We start from the raw sequence: 22,360 nt of genomic DNA, 5'->3' as shown, positions 1-22,360 counted from the left end.
CTAAACTTTGGTGATAGACAAAAGTCTAGAACATTTAAGATTCTCTGGGGAGATACCAACTTCTATGGGCAGGAGACTCAGTAATTTAAAGACAATTTTAGCTGAAAACATTGCCCTGGTTATCAAGGCAGTTGTTTTCATGCTCCACAAAGCACCAGAGGTATCTTTGAAATCTCCAGTTTCAAGGAGTGGTACAAACCAGGCAGAGCCCACCCACCGCAGCCCATCCCCATTCTACCCGTATTTTATGAATACGGCTTCTATATGAGTTACTGTTTAAAGAAATATTTTCACTACTTTTAAATATTTGACCTCCTTGTTCCCAGCTCAAAATCTATTTCTTGTGGATTTGTTTCTTGTGGACATTACAGCCTTGAAATTCCTTGGCCTTTTAGGAGCTTGTGACAAAGGGTAGAAAGAGAAGGGACATATATGAAAACTTCTGCTAACTTGTCATCATGACATATTTTTGTAAAACTTAATTAAATCGTTTAGAGGCATCACAATGATGCTTGGAAAATAGACCTTCAGAATGCCTTGATGAGTGAGATTATATTAGTGAATATCTTTGTTTTCCTGGCAGTCACAACCTATGTGTATAATTGAAATTATTCCGTTTTTTATAGTCATTTAAATTTTGCATTCTAATTATTAAGTATTTTTAATTGTGTGAATATATGTGTTGCTCCCACAGAACTGAATATTCGTATCTAGGTCAACATATGCAGAGGCAATGACCACCGAGTGACAAGGTTTGCTGGGTTTTCACATCACAATTGCACCACAACTTTATTGTTTGTTTCTGAATCAGAATCCTCTCAGCAACCTCACTTCATCTGTCAAATACTCCATGGGGACAAAAAGAGAGAAAGCATTTGTAGTCTTGTTGTTGTTGCAAAAATCCAATCTTTTCTTTCTGGCAGATCAATTACTTAAGTAAAACTCACATCACTAAAGGAATAGTCAAGGGTTTCACACTAAATAAAATACTCTAAGAATTTATTTCTCTCAGCATCTGTTTCTTCACTTTCCAACTCATATTTCTTCATGGCAACAAAATATCGAATAAAAGTTTCCCCTAGAGCCTGTCTCAGACATTGATCTTCCTCCAGTGCCATGAGGGCATCTTCTAGTTTCAAAGGGATCTCAGAAAATTTGGATTGATGAAGGTCTGTGCCGTCCTCTGGAGCAGCCAAAACACCATCGTTTCTTTGAAGTCCATCCAAGCCTGCAGCCACAGTGGCAGCCAGCACCAGGTAAGGGTTTGCCGTGGCTGAGCCCAGTTTATTTTCTATTCTGGTGCCTTTCTCACCATGGCACTTGATATTAAAAGCACAGCTGTTATCGTTGTATGCCCATGTTGTCGGCACACTCTCCTTCAGGTCTTTACTCTCCTTGAAATAGCGCTTCCGGCAGCTAGCAGCAGGAGCCATCAAGCAGCTGAGAGCAGCAGAGTGCTTCAAGAGACCTGCCAACCATTTTTCCCCAGTGGTAGTGAGCTGCTCCATTCCAGAACTGCTACAGAACATGTTTTTCTTTCCATCGATATTCCAGAGACTATGAGACAAAATTCCTGAATTGCAGAAGCCAGTCTCAATGAAAAAGCTGGTGATGTAATTATATTTCCTTGCCACTTCTTTGACAGCTGTTCTAAAGGTAAATGCATTATCAGCTGAACTGATGCCAAATTCGGGCATAAAGCAGATTTCCATCTGGCCAGGCCTGGTGGAGGAGGAAAAGCTCTCAACATTGGCCCCAGTGTGATATAACCCATCCACGAGTTCCTGGATGAAAGGCTGGTCGTGATCATTTAGCAATGCTGAAGCAGGAAGAGATATGGTCTTTGAATTGATAATTTCAGGTACACTAAAAGTGCAAAAATCATAGATGAAGGCAGAGAACAGAGAGAAGCCAGAGTCCTGCAGCCGGCTCAGCTGCCTCTTTGCGATGTGCCTTGGGGAAGTCAGCAGAGGCTCGCCAGTCACAGTGAACGTGTCACAGATCACTCTTGCAGTCCTCTCAGCCCACGGCAAAACTCTGAAGGTCGATAGCTCTGGCATCAGGACTATGTCACTATTAAAACATGTTGCTCTTATGTGATCCACTTCATTGTCCTTAGGATTTGGTATCAATTCAAGATAACCTCGGGGCATGTAAACGCCATGGATCACTTTTTCCTAAAGAAGTTAAAGGATAGAGCAATCAAGTTTTGAAACTTGAAAAAAACACAAAAACGTGGGGGGTGGGAGAACGAGAAAAAAATGTTTAACATCTGTTGGTTAAAGCTAGGTTAGTATCAGATAAATTTTAAATAGTTTAAAATAGAACCCCCAAAGGTAATTTATAAACAAGTCTTAATAGCTTTAGCCTTGGAGACTTTATATGCTCATGTTCATGAAAACAGCACTCATAAAAAAAGCTATAATGATAAAGAAAATGTCTATAGCAAATGACAAATGTAAAACCTAACAGAATTATTTGAACTGCTCATAACCAAAAATATTTTTTAAAGCACTTTTTATCGTGTGGCGTAGTGACTAATACTTCAGATAAGGCTTATTCTATTGTAATCCCCACAGGTAACTGACTCTCCAAAGTCTACAGTAAAGAATTCTCAGTCTTTCTCAGAGAGCTGACTATTGTCACACCCGGGACACACAGGACAGAAGAGCCGGGACTGCTGACAGCTTCACTCCTCTCTTCACTCACCTTTACAACACACTAATGAACAAACTACCTCACAGGTGCAGAGTTCCAGAAACCTTGCCCGTGAATGTGGACCTACGTTATAGTTTCCAAAATGTTGCAGCCTTCAAGTCAGCAGTCCTAACTCTGTCATTAATTCCTTGTGTGATGTTAAGCAGATCACAGAACTATGTTATGTGCCTCAGCCTCCATATCTGTGAAACAGAAGTGTTAGAGTAGATGATTGCTAAGGCACTTTCTAGTCAAATACCTCTTGGGTTCAATGGATTTAACTTTTATTTAACTTTTCTATGTGCCATACAACATGGAAATAATGAAGTTATAAAGTTGAAAAGACACATAAAAATGTAGAAATTGTGTAGTAGGAATATCAGTAAGGTTTCATGTGTTGACGTTTCCATTAATGGGTGGAGAAAAAGCTGACTGTAAAGTTTGATTCCTATGATGTCAGTGAACACCGTGAGGTTAACAAAACCTACTCACATTCTGCAAGACAAACTGGTTTTACTTCCAAATCTCAAACAGCGTGGCTAACGAGGAAGGGTTGATGCTCGCAGAAGCGACTCTTCTACAGGTGTCGGTGAGCCACTTCCTCCTTCACTTTCCACCATCTCTGCACATTTCCAAGTGCCATTTGACCTGGATGATCCAAATCTACTTTTGCCAGTAGTAAAGTTGAGTAAGTCAAGCACTGTTTATTCAGCCCCTGCTTAATTTTCAACCTACTCAAGGGCCTATATACATAAACTTCGTGTGTGTGTGTTTGTGTGTGTGTGTGTGTGTGTGTGTGTGTGTGCAGGCAGATCTAAAGAATTTTTGAAGAAACAGATTTGAATCTTTTGGAATTCTTTAAAAAGTGTTTTGAAGATGCCCAATTTTTCCCAATATAAAGCAAATGAGAAAAATTACAATTTGACATTGAAGTAATAAGTAAGATATATTTAAACAATAATCTTAGAGGATGCTTAATTTTCATACTTTTGTATATAATACTGATGTCCCTTCCTAAGAAATGATGTTTCAGTAACACAGTAAGTCAATTATTAAAGTAAATACATGACATAAACTGAAAAATACTCAGAAAATCTCAAAACATATCTAAAAATATCATATTTCTTGATATCACTATTTTTGAGAAGTTAATAATATTTATTGTCATCCAAAAAAATAGGATATATTCTTATCAGAATTAGAAGCTAAAAAGGATATACTTTTTATCTAGAAAATTCTATTTAATCTTATTTTTCTCTTTGTTTTTACTCCTAGGTCTTCTGTTGTAATTTTCTCATATCAAACAAATTATAATCTTCATAATTGCAATATGAGAAAAAAGTAGTGAAATTATTCAAGGCAGAAGGATGAAAATTACCAGTCTTAATTAGTTTTATATTTATATTTGGTAAATTAATTGCTCTTTGGGAGCTGAAAGTATACATTCAGCTCTTAGGGGAACAATAATGTGTCTGGGGAGTGGCAAGGGAAGAAACAAAATGAATGATTGGTTTTCAACTAGAATTGCTGTATAGGTTACAATAAAATAAGAAAGAGCAATAAGGACCATTTGCTTGCAAATGAATTGAACAAAATTATATTCAATCATAACTCTACTTGCAAAACTCACTTGGAAAAAGTGTGCAGGGATACTCTTAGACCGGGACACACCATGGAGGTCTGTTGCTTCAAATCGCACAAACTGAAGGTGATTTTTGGCCACCTCTTGTTTAATGTGTTTCATTCTAGAGGAGAGTTGAGGTGCAGTAGGAATTTGAGTGCTGTTCCTGGTGTTATCTGTAAAATAAAAAATGGTCTAAATCATTAGATCATGATGAACTGCGAAGTAAAATGAGGGTAGAGAATAGTGAATTAGTCATTATGATCATTAACAAAAGCATCATATGTTTCCATGTCTTTGGCTTATTCCTGAGAACATTGTCTCTAAACAGTCTAAGAGATTATCACCTGGGATGAGGTAAAGGTTAACTCTATTTGCTTAAGTAAATAGCAATATTATATGTAAGCACTTACTGAAAATGTCTTTGCTTATGGAAATTAGAATATATTTACATCACTGTTTTGGCACCATATAAGGCTGTATATAGATGAGTATCATCGAAAAGACTTTGAGCTTCTTGAACTAACTGGTTTTACCCAAATAAAAAGTTCCTGTATGATTAAAGGTAAAATTATTTGTTTGTTTTATTTTCTGTGGGTTTTCTTTTTTGTTTCATTTTCTTTGCCAAAAGAGCTTTATATCTTTATAATGGCATCTGAATCTAAGACATCTACATCTCTGTCAAATTTAAAATTTGTATAAATGAGCATATAAAAGTGTTTTCCAAGAATGAGAGTGTAGGAGATGAAAAATCTAGACTGAGTACTCCATTTTAAAAAACTAGAAAACTTAAAAAGAAGTTTTTTTCAAGACTTTTAAGATAGTCACCAAATTCTAAAACTCTAGAGTTAGAAGAGACCGGAGATAACATCTAATTCAACCAACTCAGTAGCTTAAGTCCCAGAGAAGTACAACCAGGTTCCCTGAATCACGCTCTCAGTCCATCACCAAAATTGAAACTGGAACCCAGACCTTTTGATTCTCGGTGGGTTGTTCAATACCATAAACTGACTGAATGTATCTAAAGCGTATAGAAGGATCAGGCACACAGTACACATCATAGATGTTGGCTACTGTCTGACTTAGGAGATGCAGCAGATTGTAGTCATTCAACACAAACACTGAAGCTCATCTGCCTCCCTACAAATCCTGCCTTTGCCCTGACAACTTTCCTTATCTCAGCTTTCTTATGTGCCTCAACTTTCTCACTGGCACAATATTACCTATTTCATAGGCTTGTTATGATGATTAAACAAGTTATTTAACAGTTCTTGGCAGACAGTAAGCACCATATCAATGTTTATTAAATGCATCAAGTGAGCACAATTACTCTAACACTGGTAATGGTACCATGATCATGTCTGAATCTGAATACCCACCAATCTGTCGCATCACTGATGTTGAACAGCTGTAATTTTAAAGTGATGCTTGAGTATCATTTTTTGAGATATAATTAGGCTTTTAAAACATAAAGATTGACAGTTTAAAAACACAGATTACGTAAATTTTAAGTACATGAAGCACATGTAGTCATTTGATTGGTTCTACCTATGCAATGACTGGTTCTACCTATGCAAATATATTAGGGATGCTGTCCCATCACTGATAAATTTGGCTGCTCTGATGCTCCATAGGCTTTATAACAACCTTCCATTTAACAGAAAAAATTAAGCTGTAGCAGTTACAGTGTTTTATGCCAAATTATCAGTTGCTGTGTTCCCAAACTTATTCTGAAGTATTGGGTGTTCTGCCCAAGATGAATAACTCTCCTTAAAGAAAATAAAATTTATAGGCATTTTAAAATATGGAAAATTTCAGATAATCAGTATTTTAAACCTAATAAGCAATTACATGTAAACCATAAATATATTAATAACATAAAAAAATCAGAAGACATCTCCTACTAAAGGAATAGTCATTTTACTGGTTCACCAATAATACAATCACAGGTAATCATTAGTTCTTTGCCTTATCTGTATCTTCTACAGTTACTACAATAAATGAGTGTTATTTTAAAATAAGAAAAAGGTTTATCCACTCAATATAGATTTTTTTTTTAACCACATACTATTTATACTGCACATATATTATAGGGGCACCCAGAAAAAGGTTGGGCACCCTTAGAGAGCTTTATATTATTGAGTGAGGAAACTATAGACAATAAACATGCCACCAAATGCAAAGGTGGGATAATTTATCATGGTGAAAGTGCTGGGGAAAAATAACATGATCATCTGAAGTATTAATTCTGTGAGATTTGATCACAATGTGGACAGGTCCAACCACTGATTCTCTCTAACGTCACCAAGTTGCACTATGGCTGGACAGTGAGTGCATATATTAGTTTGCTAGGGCTGCCATAACAAATACCATAGACCAGGAGGCTTAAACAGAAATTTATTTCCTTACAGTTCTGGAGAGTAGAAGTCCAAGACCAAGGTGTCAGCAAGATTGGTTGTTTTCTTCTGAAAACATCTCTCCTTGGCTTGTAGATGGTCATCTTCTTCACATGGTTTTCCCTCTGTGTGTGTGTTTCCTAATCTCTTCTTATAGGGACAGCAGTCATATTGGATTGGGCCCATTCTACAGAACTCATGCAACATTAATTACCTCTTCTAAAACTCTGTCTTCAAATACAGTCACATTGTGAGGTACTAGGGGTTAGAACTTCAACATATGAATTCTGGGGAGACACAATTCAGCCTATAATAATATACTGACCAGTTTCCATTTTCTTCAGGGTCCTAATCACCACCTGCCATGTTGTTGTGTAATACATGTTTACTGTCTTCACCACTTGCATGTTAGCTCCAGGAGAGCTTTCTTATTATGTATTTACTTATTGGTATTGTATCCCCAGTACCTCCAAGCAGTACAGGCATATCATAGGCACTCACTGGTTATTCCTTTAATAAGTTAATAATTAATGTGATTTAATTATTTAGTTAAGTAATTAATACATCGTGTGATTTGACCTTGTCTAATTAAAAAGTAAAAATTGGCATCACATATTTTGATATGTATCCTAAGTATCAAATTTTCATTTAAAAGTTTAATTCTTTCACCAAATATAAGAACCCTATTCAATCAAATTTCATTTTCATGGCATCAACTAATCTGAATTGTCTGACTTTCTTTTCTTCAAATAAATTGCACTTCTTAGTTACAATTGAACCTTTTGGTCAGCCCTTCCTAGATGTGTATGATAGAGCATATATGTGTATGATAGAAGAGAAGACAGATATTTGCCAATTCAGGGGCTCATTTGTTTTACTTATACTGTGGCTCCTGAGAGGTGCTCTCCTTTCCCATCTTCTCAGAGAGTTAATAAATTAAATCAATGCGCTTTTATAGAGGAAGTTTCATGGCTGTGAGTTTTTAAGGGGAAAAATAAGAAAACATGAAAAACCAAGCAAACCTCAAAGCTCTATAGCAGCTAGAAAGCCCTGGGGAAATGTCCATGTTCCATGACAATGAGGACATGTTTCAGTTATAGAGAACAAGTCATGGTCACTTATAAAATACAAATTAAATAGGTGTTTGGGCTTTCAAAAAACTCATTTCAAAAGAGGAAAAGTGCATTTGAGAGTACAATTTGTAACACATTCAGCTTAGGGACGACTGCCATATTCTTTTCCTTCATCGACCTGGCTGCTCTGAGAGCCACACTGTTAATGCAGATGTGACCCCACCTTTGGCCACATCACATTAGCCCAGCAGTATTCGAAAACAAGGGTGGCAGAATAACCTGGTATAAAAGCCGGGACAAAAACAAAAACAATAAAAAGTGAGGGTAGGGGGAGCTATTCTTTGAAAAAATACATTTTTAATAAATTCAAAGTAGCTATTACAGAGAAGAAAATACCACATTGAAAATCCTTACACTTATTTTGGAGATTTATTTTTATATTTATTTTGAAATTATTTATTGGTGGTTTGTTTGGAGTTGTAAACTTTCTGGTACTTGGGGCCTGTAAAAAATCTATCCCTGGGCCAAAGAAGAAGACTGTGAATTAATCAAGTTGAATCAATCAATAATTATACCCACATCCCTAGTCATAGTTGATTGGTGAGAAGAGAGCTCATGACACAGTTCTTTTCTCAGATATTTTGACTTGAGACTAAATAATGGTAAATTCCATTTTTTTATGCCTGAAATTATATAAAACAAAGGTCACAAACTGTGAAAGAGCCAGTGTAATCAGCAGATATTTTCTCATTAGCCTTCCCAGTGTTTGGAATTTTTTTTTAATTAGTTGACAGTTAAATATCAGAAAATTTCATATAAAAATCTTGAGTTCAACCTTCTCTTGAAAAAAGAGAAAGATTGGGCAACACTGGGTGAACATTTCTCTGCAGCAACCATTGGCTGGAACCCTGAGGCGGCCTTCAAATTGGGTATGTATGCATTCTCTAATTCACGGGTTGGCAAATGTTTTCTGTAAATGGCCAGATAGTAAATATTCACAGCTTTGCAAGCCATGTGGTCTCTGAGTGAGTAGCACTCACTACTTTCTCACCAGCACGCCTCACTCATTGGCATTATCTGCCTGGCCACTGTGACATTTGTATTATAGTCCCTAATGCTAGGAGGCTGTCGGTGCTCATGTTCTTCACTTCATGGAGAAATTCATGAAGCCAAACACAGAAAGAGACATTCATGAAGCCACAGAGAAATGCAGACATGAGAGATGGTATGAATTGCCCCTGAGGATGTTGACACCCTAAACTCTGGAACATGTAGAATATGTTAAACTGCAGGGCAAACAGGACTTTGCAGATGTAATTAAGGTTATGGACCTTAAAACAGGGACATTGTCTTGTATTATTCAGGTGAGCCCTTAAAAGCAGAGAACTTTCTCCAGCTGTAGGCATAAAAGAGGTGTGGAAGATGAAGAATTCAGAGAAATTCCAAACATGAGAAATATCTGAGGCACTACTGGCTCAGAGATATAGAACCAAAGGCTTCCAGGAGCTAAGGGCCACTCCAGCTGGCAGCCAGCAAGGAAACAGGAACCTCAGTCCTATGACTGCAAGGAACTGGATTCTCCCAACAATGTGAATGATCTTGGAAGTGTATTGTTTCCTAGAATCTCTGGCTAAGAACTAAGATGGCCAACACCTTGATTTTGGCCTTGACATACTTGAAGCACAGAAACCAGCTGTGCAAACCTAGACTTCCAATGTACAGAACTGTGAGATAATGAATTGTGTTCTTTTAAAATGCTAAATTTGTTATAGTGGCAACAGAAAATTTATATATATGGAGTCCTGACAGTGTTCACTCCCAGGCTCTATGTCCTTCTTAGGCCCTGTGTGTGGTAAAGAATTTAACCTTGCCCAGAGAGAGCTCTGGCCTTTACCCCTGGCCCTGCAGTTTAACATATTCTACATGTTCCAAGCCCTTAGAATGTCCTGCCTGACAAGAGTGATTTGTTTTCCTTGTGTCTCTGGCCACACTAGAAAGTCCAGCAATGTCATTTATTATTGAGTCATCTGGCATCAGCTTGACCCCAATGGAGCTGGAGACTGAGGTCAGCCGTGTGGCCAGTTGACTGTGGAGCTCCAATAAGGACCTGCACACCAAGACTAAGGTGAGCTTCCCTGGTTGGCAGTACTCCGTTTACATTGTCACACACCATTGCCAAGAAAATAGTGTTGTTCCTGATTTCAGTGGCAGAGGACAAGTGGGAGTTCCATGCTTAGAACTTCCTTGGACTCTTCATCATGAATCCTTTCCTTAATTGAATTTAATCTGTATTTTTTTCATTGTAATAAACCATAACCTTGAGGATAATAGCCTTTGGTGAGTTCTGTGAGTTCTTATAGCTAATTATCAAAACTAAGGTTAGTCTTAGGGAACTCCCAAACTTGAAATTGGTTTCAGAAGTGAGAGTAGCCTGGTAGACACTGTATCTCTAACCTTACACCCTGCTATATTTCTACCTTTCCAAACCTTGTTTGTTCAATCTTTTCATCATGGATTCCTATGTGGAATAAATAATTTTAAAATTATTTTCTATCACTTGGATCCCACAGATTTTTGACCAATACACTCATAGGTCAAAATAGCTATATCACTATTGATAACCCATAAATTTAGAATAACAGAATTTTTAGTATCTGGTCTTACATTTAGGTCTTTAATTCATTTTGAATTTATTTTTTTGTATGGTGTTGGAGAATGTGCTAATTTCAGTCTTTTCCATGTAGCTATCCAGTTTTCCCAGCAACACTTATTGAAGAGACTGTCTTTTCTCCATTGTATATTCTTGCCTCCTTTGTCATAGATTAGGTGATCATAGGTGCGTGGCTTTAACTGTGGGGTTTATATTCTCTTCCATTGATCTATATTTCTGTTTTTGTGCCAGTATCATACTGTTTGATTACTGTAGCTTTGTAGTGTAGTCTGAAGTCAGAGAGCCTGATTCTTCCAGTTCTGTTTTTCTTTCTCATGATAGCCTTGGATATTCAGGGTCTTTTGTGTCTCCATACAATTGTAAAATATTTTGTCTAATTCTGTGAGAAATTTTACTGGCAATTTGATAGGGATTACTTTGAATATATAGATTACTTTGGGTACTATAATCATTTTGACAATATTCGTTCTTCCAATACAAGAACATGGTATATCTCTTCATCTGTTTGTGTCATCTTCAATTTCTTTCAACAGTATCTTATAGTTTTCTGACTACAGATCTTTTGCCTCCTTAGGCAGGTTTACTCCTAAGTATTTTATTATTTTTGATGTAAATGGGATTGTTTCCTTAATTTCTCCTGATCTTTCATTGTTCGTGTATAGGAATGAAAGAGATTTGGGTATATTAATTTTGTATCCTGCAACTTTACTGAATTAATTGATGAGTGTTAGTAGTTTTCTGGTAGCATCTTTAGGATTTTCTATATATAGTATCATGTCAACTGCAAACAGTGACAATTTTACTTCTTCATTTCCAGTTTGGATTCCTTTTACTTCTTTTTCTTTGATTGCCATGGCTAAGACTTCCAAAACTATGTTGAAAAACTCTTAGAGGAAAAAATAGGCAGAACACTCTCTGACATAATTTGCAGCAAGATCTTTTTTGATCCACCTATGAGAATGAAGAAAATAAAAACAGAAATAAAAAAATAGGACCTAATTAAACATAAAAGCTTTTGCATAGCAAAGGAAACCATAAGCAAAATGAAAAGACAAACCACAGATTGGGAGAAAATATTTGCAAATGAAGCAACCAGCAAGGGACTAATCTCCAAAATATACAAACAGCTCATGCAGCTCAATATCAAAAAACCAAATATTCCAATCAAAAATGAGTGGACAATCTAAATAGACATTTCTCCAAAGAAGAAATACAGATGGCCCAGAGGCAAATGAAAAGATGCTTAACATCACTAATTATTAGAGAAATACAACTCAAAACTACAATGAGGTATCACCTCACACCAGTTAAAATGACTATCATCAAAAAAGTCTACAAACAATAAATGCTGGACAGGGTGTGGAGAAAAGGGAACCCTCCTGCACTGTTGGTGGGAATGTAAATTGATACAGTCACTATTGAGAACAGTATGGAGATTTCTTTAAATACTAAAAATAAAACCACGATATGACCCAGCAATCCCACTACTGGGCATATACCCTGAGAAAACCATAATTCAAAAGGATACATGCACCCCAACGTTCATTGCAGCACTATTTACAATAGACAGGACAAGGAAGCCACCTAAATGTCCATCAACAGAGGAATGGTTAAAGAAAATGTACATATGTGCAATGGAATGTTACTCAGCCATTAAAAAGAACAAAATAATGCCATTTGCAGCAACATGGATGGACCTAGAGATGGTCATACTGAGGGAAGTAGGAAGGGCAGAGAAAGACAACTATCATCTTACATGAGGAATCTTAAAAAACAAGGTACAAGTGAACCTATTAACAAAACAGAAATTGAGTTACAGATGAAGAAAACAAACTTACATTTACCAAGGGGGAAAGGGGGGAGAGATAAATTAGGATTAACATATACACACTATATATATAAAATAGATAACTAATATGAATCTTCCATATAACACAGTGAATAGTCAACACTCTGTAATGACCTATATGGGAATAGAATCTAAAAAACTAATAATAATAATTTTACTTTTAGAAAAGACTTGAGAGATCATGCATGGCAACCCCTCCATTTTCCAGATGAGCAGCCTAGTGGGGAAAGAAAACTGTAAAGCATTTTATAAATGATAGGTGTATAAACTATTTTAAGTGTTCTGACTTTCAGGTTAGCATCTTCAACCAACAACACAATATCACTAATTCAAATACAAATTTGGGATTAGCAACTAGACCCATATACCAGTTTGTCCCAGAGTCCTTACCAGTATAGCTGGAGTTTGGGTGAAATTCACCACCAGGAGCGTTAGCTGATGTTTTCAGGGGCAATGGCTTTATCACTATTGTCTGATCTTTGGAATCCTTGTCATCTTCTGGCAAATGAGATTCAGCAGAGCCAGGTCCCATGACTGGTTTATTGGTATCCCCCAATTTGTGACACACCATTTGGTTTCTAATCCTTTCTGTAGAAATAAAGAAAAATGTTAAGGTCTTCTGCCCATTTTTGATTAGGTTGTTTGTTTTCATGATATGGAGTTTTATGAACTGTTTGTGTATTTTTTATATTAACCTCTTGTTGGTCTCATTGTTTGCAAATATTTTCTCCTATTCCATATGTTGTCTTTTCGTTTTGTTGATGGTTTCCTTTGCTGTGCAAAAGCTTTTAAATTTGATTAGGTACAATTTATTTATTTTTGCTTTTATTTCTTTTGCCTTGGCCTAAAGAAAATATTGACTGATGTAAGAAAATATGGCTACAATTCATGTCTTTTAGGAGTTTCATGGTGTCATGTCTTATATTTAGGTCTTTAAACCATTTTGAGTTTATTTTTGTCTATGGTGCGAGAGAATGTTTTAATTTCATTGATTTATATGCAGCTGTCCAACTTTCCCAACACCACTTGCTGAAGAGACTGTTTCTTCTCTATTGTATATGCTTGCCTTCTTTGTCAAATAATAATTGACCTTAGGTACATGGATTTATTACTGGGCTCTCTATTCTGTTCCATTGATCTATATGATGCTTTTGTGCAAATACCATGCTGTTTTGATTACTGTAGCTTTGTAGTATTGTCTGAAATCTGGGATGGTTATAGATCCAGCTTTGTTCTTTTTCCTCAGGATTGCTTTGGCAATTCTGGGTCTTTCATGGTTCCATATAGATATTAGAGTTATTTGTTCTAGTTTTGTGAAAAACGTCATAGATAATTTGATAGAGATCACATTAAATCTGCAGATTGCTTTGGGTAGTATGGCCATTTTATCAAAATGAAATAGACATTTCTCCAAAGAAGACATACAGATGGCCAACAGGCACATGAAAGGATGCTCAATATCACTAATTATTAGAGTAATGCAAATCAAAACTACAATGAGGTATCACCTCACACCATTCAGAGTGGCTATCACCATAAAGTCTACAAATAAATGCTAGATTAAAAAAGGGAACCCTCCTAAACCTTTGGTGGAAATGTAAATGAGTGTAGCCACTATGAAAAGCAGTACATAGGTTCCTTAAGAAACTAAAAATAGAGCTACCATATGTTCCAGCAATCCCACTCCTGGGCATATATCCAGAAGAGATGAAAACTCTATTTCAAAAAGATACATGTACCCCAATGTTCATAGCAGCACTATTTACAATAACCAAAACATGGGAACAATCCAATTGTCCATAAACTGATGATTGGTTTAAGAAGGTGTGGTATTTGTGGTATATATATATATATATATATATATATATATATATATATATATAATGGAATATTACTCAGCCCCCAAAATGAAATATTGCTATTTGCAGCAACGTGGATGGACCTAGAGATTACCTCATACTGCGTGAAGTAAGTCAGACAGAGAAAGAGAAATATATGATAATCTCTTATATGTGCAATCTAAAAAAGTAAGACAAATTTATATACAAAACAGAAACTGACTTACCGGTTCTGTAGTAGATTTAACGGTTTTCATAGAAACAAACTTATGGTTACCAAAGGGGAAAGGTAGAGTGGAGAGGGAAAAACTTAGGAGTATGAGATTGACAGATACACATCACTATATATAAAATACATAAACAACAGGGATTTACTGTATAACACAGGGAACAATATTCAATATCTTGTAATAACCTATAATGGAAAATAATCTGAAAAAATGTATATAACTGAATCACTTTGCTGTACACCTGAAACTAACACAATATTATAAATCAACTATACATCAATTTAAAAAAAGAAAGAAAAATGTTTTAAAATGTTGGCAGTTTTCAACTGTCTTTCAATATGATGTAAAGAGGAACACTTGAGAAAATAATTTATTCCTAGGCAGTGACATACCAAATAAGGGGCAGTGGGAGTAGTTCACCCTGGTTTTAAGATATATGGGGTTGCATTTTCTGTAGAGAATTTTAAAACAATAATAAAGTTTACAAAAGTCTAACTGCATTTTATTGTTGCCATGCACTGGCCATTTGTACTGCCCCTGCCTTGGAACACCACTCTTCCTAGAATTGAGACTGTTGTCCACATCAACTCCTAATTTCAGCACTGTTTCAAATCCACTGGAGTCTAGTTGGAATTCCAACATGTGTTATGAAAACTTGATCCACAACTTTACTGTGGCCTCTCTCAGTAATGATCTTTTTACTCATTCTCAGAGCAGAAATATGCTTCTCTTCTTACTCATATGTTCCTTCTGTTCTGTAATCTCTTTTGTTCACACTACTATTTTCCTAGTTCTACTCCTTTAAAATTCTAAATATTTTTATTATTTTTATATATTTATACTGCAAGCCTATATTTTCCACCTTTTATATTGCCTATGTAGGAATAAATTTTCTTTCTTTCTTTGCTTCTCCCATAGAAGAGAAGAAAAATGTTTTATAAAGAAGAGACCAAATAGAGATTATCTTTGACTACATATTCTTGAGGGACCATAGTAGCAAGATACCTTTTGAGTTGGCTATATCCACTTCTCCTATTTCAGTTGAAAAACTATGTAGTTTAGTGACTTCCTTTCTTGTATTTCTTAATTTACTCATCCTGCTGGCTTTAGTCTCATTACCTTCATCTCTGGTGTCCTGTAATAATTAATAAACAAAAAGTCAAATAACAGATCATGCATACAATGAAATTTGGAGGTCAGTAAAGAATGATGATATAAAAATGACTCTAGAAGACTTTAAAAACAAGGTAAATTTTGTTTCCACATCCACTTGAATAATTCAAAATTAAAAGGCTTAACATTCTGCTGACAGGATGGATTTTCTGTATCTCTTTTTATATGTGGTACAAAAAATATCACCAAATAAATTAAAATCTTTCCCAAATAGTCAAGATTTTCTATATTTTTTACTCTGCGATATTTTGCATTATTTATTCTTAAGTAATTTTACCAAACCCATTTTAACTTTCAAAAGCCCTCTTTTATAATTTCTGTCTCTCTTTTTTTAGGGTATCTAATGTTTCTGACCAGACACATAAGTATTATACCTAAGGAATTAGACTCTCCTCTTATTACCCTCATCCTAATTGCATCAATATTTACTTCAAAAAAGCACATGCTTTCATAAAATTCTATTTTGTGACTGTATTTTATGTATGTGAAAAAATGTCATGCTCAAAGTGTTTTATAGCTTAGGAAAACCTAAAGAAAAACATATTAAAACAAAATAACCTAACTTCAACACTCTAGTTATATATAATCTTTGACAGGATTCCTTGACAGAGCTGTCAAGGGCAATTCCCCACAGGGAGCTGGACAGTGAGGCAGGGACTGGGGATGAAGAGCTATGGTGTCTCTGTCCCATCAGTGGACAGAATAATCCCTGCAGTCTTGAGTCACAACTGAAATAAATAAGAATTTTTTAAAATAAAAAGCTGACGTTGATTTTTTTCATTTATACACTTTTATTTTTACTTCACTGAAATAATTTTTAAAAGAATCAATTATGTTCTACTCAAATGGCTTGATACTTTATGCACATCATAATGTACTGACTACAGATTCTATTTTAAGTTTTGTGTAGGTGTCATTACTTCTACCAAGTCAACTTTTCTGATTTTTTTAAATGAAGTGTAATTGCCTTACAAAATTATATTAGTTTCAGGTGTACAATATTAAATATTTTTATAGAGTATACTCCATACATTTATTATATTGACTATATTCCTTGTGCTGCACATTACATCTTTGTAACTTATTTATTATCTACCTAGTAGTTTGTATCTCTTAATCATCTACTCCTATTTTGCCCATCCCTCCCCACACCTCTCCCCTTTGGTAGTTTGTTCTCTGTATCTGTAAGTCTGTTTCTGCTTTGTTATATTTGTTCATTTTTTTAAATTTCACATAAAAGTAAAATATATAGTACTTGTCTTTCTCTGTATGACTTATTTCACTCAGGATAATATGGCATATATATATATATATATATATATATATATATATATATATAATGGAATATTATTCAGCCATAAAAAATGAAGTTTTGCCATTTGCAACAAGTTGGATGAACCTGGAGCTATTTTCTTTTTGAAGAGCTATTTCTGAAGTTTCCATCCCTGGAGGCAAGTTATAAATACATGTCCAGAGTGGTTGCTGGGGAACAGCTGTACCATTTGTCAATTAAATCAATTCAATCTCTGAAGACTAAAAGAAGAAACATGAATTTAACTGTTTTGTGTCTACATGTAGTTATGATACATTGTTCTTATTGTTATCATGTTTTTTTAAAAAGATATATTTCATAGGATAAAGTCTTTGTGTGATTTTTTTCAAGGAACTAATATTTATTAAGCACTTAATGTATACTAAATACCAACATTATACTTTATATTTTTAAAATTTTATTATGGTAAGAACACTTAACATGAGATCTAGCCTTTTAAATTTTGAAGCAATTTTTAAGTTGGCCATACTGTTTTTTTTCCTTAACATCTTGTGTGATTTTAAGTTTCACTTTTTAGAAAATTGTGGTCTTTCACTACAGATAATCTTATATTTGGATCATGTGATATTTATTGTTATAGTAATTTATTTTTTCTATTAGTTTATAATTTTATTCAAATATCTGTGTAAATTATCCCTATGCACTTTGGATAGGATTCTGACAGTGACATACTAGCTCTATTGTATATATTCACAATTTCTAAGATTGCATTGCCAGAAATATACATTATACAGTTGTAATTTTGGTAAATGTTTTTACATATTCATGTCTCTGGTTACTTTTAAGAAGTCTTCTTTAGAAAATGACTTATTAGTCCAGTTACACAAATTTCAAAGGAAACTGAGCAGACTAATATTTGTGTTAGTTTGATTCATAGGGATCCTCTCATATACAGATTGATGGAATCAAATGAAACAAATTTTAAGATTTCTTCCAGCTTCAAACTCTAACTGCAACCAAATAACAATATGCTACAATTGAGCACTCTGTCAGGCACATTTCTTCAGCATAACCCTCAAGATGGTAGAATCTCCATCCTACAAATGAGAAAAGTGAGACCCTGAATAACTTGCCCAAGGCCACAAAAATGAACGGAAAGTACAGAGTATTGATGCAAACAGGTCCTCTGGTTTCCAAAATGCCATTCTGCTCCCTAAATTTCAGAAACTCAAACTCAGAGAATGTTTATTTTAGTAAATTTCACCTGCCTTCATATAAACCAGACCAAAAGGGAAAGTTTATTAAGAGAAAAACAAGGACAATTTATCAAGTTCCTAAACTGAGAATTTCACCAATAAAAACCCTAGAACTAAGTCATAGTATGTGCCTCTGACTCCAAAATAGATGCTCAATGTTTTTTCAAATGAAGAATACATTTACTTCAGTCCTTTGATTTTCCTTTATATACTAAAATGATCATTTCTATAATAGCTCAAACAAATTTAGTGGATCCCTGATTTACCTCACCTCCAATAAGTATTTTTATTCTCCTTAATCTCTTAACTACATTTAGTTACAATGTGAATGATGTTTCAGTAAAAAAAATCTACTAGTCAAGATTCATGTGATTTGAGTCCTAATTCTGACTTTTCCACTAAGTAGCAAGTCCTCTGGAGCCTTGGTATTTTCATCTGTAAACACTGCTATAAGTACAATTCCCAAAAGTATATTAACATTTTACAAGTATTTTTATAACCAAACAATATGTTATATCTTATTTAATACTCACAACTTTCAGGGAACATTTATTATCACCTACGTTTTGCCAAGGCAGAAACAGGTTCACCAGGAAATGATTTGTTCAAGGTCATATGACTGCCAAGGAAGAATAGGAATTATCTGGGGAGCTTCCCACATCACCATAGTGGACAGCTGAACTAGATGAAATTCCACTTCTATTTTATAAGATTATCTGTATGACTTGTAAAAATTTGTTCACTCAACTCCTTCAGTTACATATTCTTCTACAACTATATTGTGTTTTAATAACTCTTTCCTAAATAAGGGTAAAAACCATCTTAAGTCACTATTAGCTTAAACTTCATCAGTCCAAACAATGAGGACTATGGGTAAGGTAAAATCAAAGACATAAAAATAAATAAAACATGGTCCATTTCATAAAGAATCTTACAATCTAGTATAGGAGATAAAGTGTTGTTATTGAAGTTGAAGGCTCCCAGGTAACAAAGAAAGAGATATAGTTAGGATACCCTAGTTCAGAGACAGCAAACTCAATGCTGAGCCAGTAACAGAGATGCAGTGGGCTGTATGGTGAACACCAGAGCTGACAGCCATCCAAGAAAGGAACCAATGTGTGGCTCTAGCCAATAGTTGCCATGACAAAATGTGGCCCTAGTGATGCCAGTTTTCCAAATTTCCAAGGAATGCCAGAAATCTGGATTCTATGATTTTTAAAATGTTGACAATCAATTTAAAGTGTAAAATAGGTAGTAAAGAAGAGAAGAAAGATACTTAATTCCCATATAGCCAGATCTCAAAAAGACTGGAATGTTGTTCAGAATATTCAGCAGTGCTAGAGGCCCTGGGCACAATGATAGCAGCAGAGACCACCTATCTTTTCCCCATCAGTGGTGGTTAGTAGAGATGGTCAAGATATTTAACCATTAGTACAGATAATAAAAATAACAAATACTTTTATTTTACCTACTATGTGTCAGCTCTCTTCTAAATGCTCTCCGTTTCGTCTCAGAACAACCACTTGAGATAGATACATTGTCATCTCCATTTTAGAGATGAGTAAAACTGAGTCAAAGAAAGACTAATTAGCCCACACATCTTGTAATATTGTAAGTGGTAGAGCTAGGACTCGAGCCCAGGAAATTGGCTCCAGAGCACAAGTGCTTAATGCATTATTAATGAATACAGTCAGGCAGAATGCCCCAGAATCATTGCTGGGGTGCTGGGAAGCCAGGACAGGATTCTAGAGGGTCCCTGCAGGACCAGATGTTAACTCTTTAGTAGATGGATTATGGAGAGGTCTAAGGGCCCCAGGGAAACAGTAGGAGAGCTAGAGAAGTTCAGAGGGTTGGGGTACCTTCAAGGCACTCGTCAGCAGCTGTTTACCAACCAGTTTAGAAATGTTGATCAAGTAATTGACATTACAGGTGCAGCCGACAAATTTCCTGGTTGCACCGTTAAGTCGGACAAGCAGTGCCTGATGCGTAGTAAGTACTAAATAGATGTTAGTCATGATTATCTTTACCCAGACACCACGCATTACTGAGGATCTCTGCTTCAAAGATACCTCTTTCTAGGCTACCTCATGGGCCGTTAACTCATGAGAGATGACTCCTATTCAGTCAGGCTGTAATCCCTCTCTTTTCTAAGCATCTCTAGACTCTGAACACAGTAAACTAGTGGAACCTCTCAGAGAGGTGAGTGTATGTCAAGTAGTCTGAGGGTTCTCAGTGGGGAGCCAACATACTCATGCTTGTAATCTACAGCACTGCTATTAAACAGGCAGATTGTTTTATAAATAGGGTGCTCAGAGAGTCTTCAGGGAAACTAGGCCAAGCTTAAACAGAAGAGGGGACACTTGAACTAAAGATAAAAAGAAGTCAATAAACGAAGCTGGAAAAACCATGAGCATAAACACGGATATGTGTGAACATACAAATCTAATTTATGCTTAATGTGGACAGTCTCAAAATTCTACTACAACCGGCTGACTCTGGTTTCTTTTGACATTTCCACCAGAGAAGCTTTTCACGCTTCAGATACTTTTCTACTTTCATTCTGTCAGATGACTTCAGTTCATACACAGGAATGGTCTTTAAAGAATATTTCATATTACAAGATATTTTCATAATTCATTTTTTTTCATCACAGCATTTCCTTTGAAAATTGTTTATATGGCTTAATATGTTTGTCATTTTGCATTTCCACTCAGTGGCTGATCAAGTTAACTAAAAGATTTAACCTAAAGGGCTACTGCCAAGTATTAAATTTAGGCATAATTTGACCTAATAAGTTTCTTTCCAATAAAGTAACCAGTGTTATTTAGATTCTAGATATCACTGATTCTGTTCATTTACTATTTTCTCTAACAGTTACTTTTTCAATGTCAATACTTTAAAAATCCTTGTTTTAACCCCTGTATACTGGCTATAGTCTGTGGTATAATTATTAATGCATTTACCATACACTGATTTTGTTGATGAGGGGAGATGCATGAAACAGCCAGCAAGAAAAAAAAAAAAATCCCACATCCCTACATCAAGTTTTTTTGTTTGTTTTTTTCTTTTTAATTTTTGTTCTTGTATTTGCTTGCTTGCTTTTTCATGTACCTCCCCTCATTAATAAAATCAGAGTTTGGGGTTGACATGTACACACTGTTATATTTAAAATGTATAACAAACAAGGAACTACTGTACAGCACAGGGGGAAAAAAGCCACATCAAGTTTTAACTTGTGTTAGAAATAATGTTAAAAAGAATCAGTGATTATCAAATTTAAAAGAATATATCAAAAAGAAAAGAATTTCAGTTTCCTTAAAATGTATTCTTCAAAGAAAAGGGGAAGAAATGTGTTCAAAATATTTGTAGAAAGATACTTCAAAGAACACATTCTAAACTCATATCAGCTTATCTAAAAATATCCATACCTATTAAACACTTTTCCTACTTCCGGCAACTTGGTCTAAGAAAATAATTCAAAATATGTAAAGTTATATGCATGTCCAGTGGCATCTTTGTTATAATAGTGAAAACTTGAAAGCAGCATGAAGTAGGAAGAGTTGAATACAGTGTGGTAATTCTGTTCAATAATTCCCCATTTAAAAGTACGTGCTTCCATTTCCCACATTTTTCTTAGATTACCACAGTCATTACCAACTTTCTCCTTACCTTCAGTGTTACCATTCTCCTACCCATCCTCCAGACTTCTGCCCATATCACTTCTCTAAATCACAATTTTGGTCTTGTTATTTCTCTGCTTAGGATACTTCCACAGTTTCCCATCTCCTTCAGGAAAAATTCATATTAGTATTCTCTGAGGCCCTGCATAACCCAGCCTTACCAATCTCTCCAAACCTTAAGGCAATGATTAGTTTAGCCCAAGTATCATGATTCCTTAAGTGCCAAGTATGTATTTAGGTGCCCCTTCTAGAATCAAGAACTTCTGCAGCCATAAACCAAGGAACTACTTAGACCTCCCAATATCCACTTGGGCAATCTAGGGTATAGATTACAGTGATCTGAACTAGGATAATAGCTGTAGAGATGAGGCAATAAATGAGCATACTACAGATATATTGGGGAGGTAGATTTGGCAGGTTGGTGTTTGACTGGATATAGGAAATAAAGTAGACAGAAGGATTAAAGATAGCAGTAAGGTTTCTGACCAGGAAACCCAAATGAGGAGGAGACATGAGAGGAGAGTTTCTGGGTTCTACTTTGGGTATATAGAATCTAAGATAAGTGTGTCATCTGGAGGTACCCAGAAGTTATTAGCCATATGG

General features: G+C 35.3%; 1 protein-coding gene across 1 annotated transcript in view; it reads right to left on the bottom strand.

The window, feature by feature from the left end:
- Positions 1–753: 753 nt before the first annotated feature.
- LGSN (lengsin, lens protein with glutamine synthetase domain) overlaps positions 754–22,360 on the bottom strand; it is a 28,498-nt gene continuing 6,891 nt past the window's right edge. Inside the window, exons 2-5 of the mRNA XM_007449585.1 lie at positions 15,381–15,510; positions 12,698–12,895; positions 4,328–4,494; positions 754–2,177 (exon numbers count right to left, since the gene is read on the bottom strand). Coding sequence (XP_007449647.1) covers positions 978–2,177; positions 4,328–4,494; positions 12,698–12,895; positions 15,381–15,510 — 1,695 coding nt within the window. The 3' untranslated portion in view covers positions 754–977. The remainder of the gene's footprint in view (positions 2,178–4,327; positions 4,495–12,697; positions 12,896–15,380; positions 15,511–22,360) is intronic.

This window comes from Lipotes vexillifer, unplaced genomic scaffold (assembly GCF_000442215.2).
Source record: "Lipotes vexillifer unplaced genomic scaffold, Lipotes_vexillifer_v1.1 scaffold793, whole genome shotgun sequence".
Taxonomy (NCBI): domain Eukaryota; kingdom Metazoa; phylum Chordata; class Mammalia; order Artiodactyla; family Lipotidae; genus Lipotes; species Lipotes vexillifer.
Note: the sequence above shows the minus strand (reverse complement) of the source record. Positions and strands in the feature narration are given on the sequence as shown.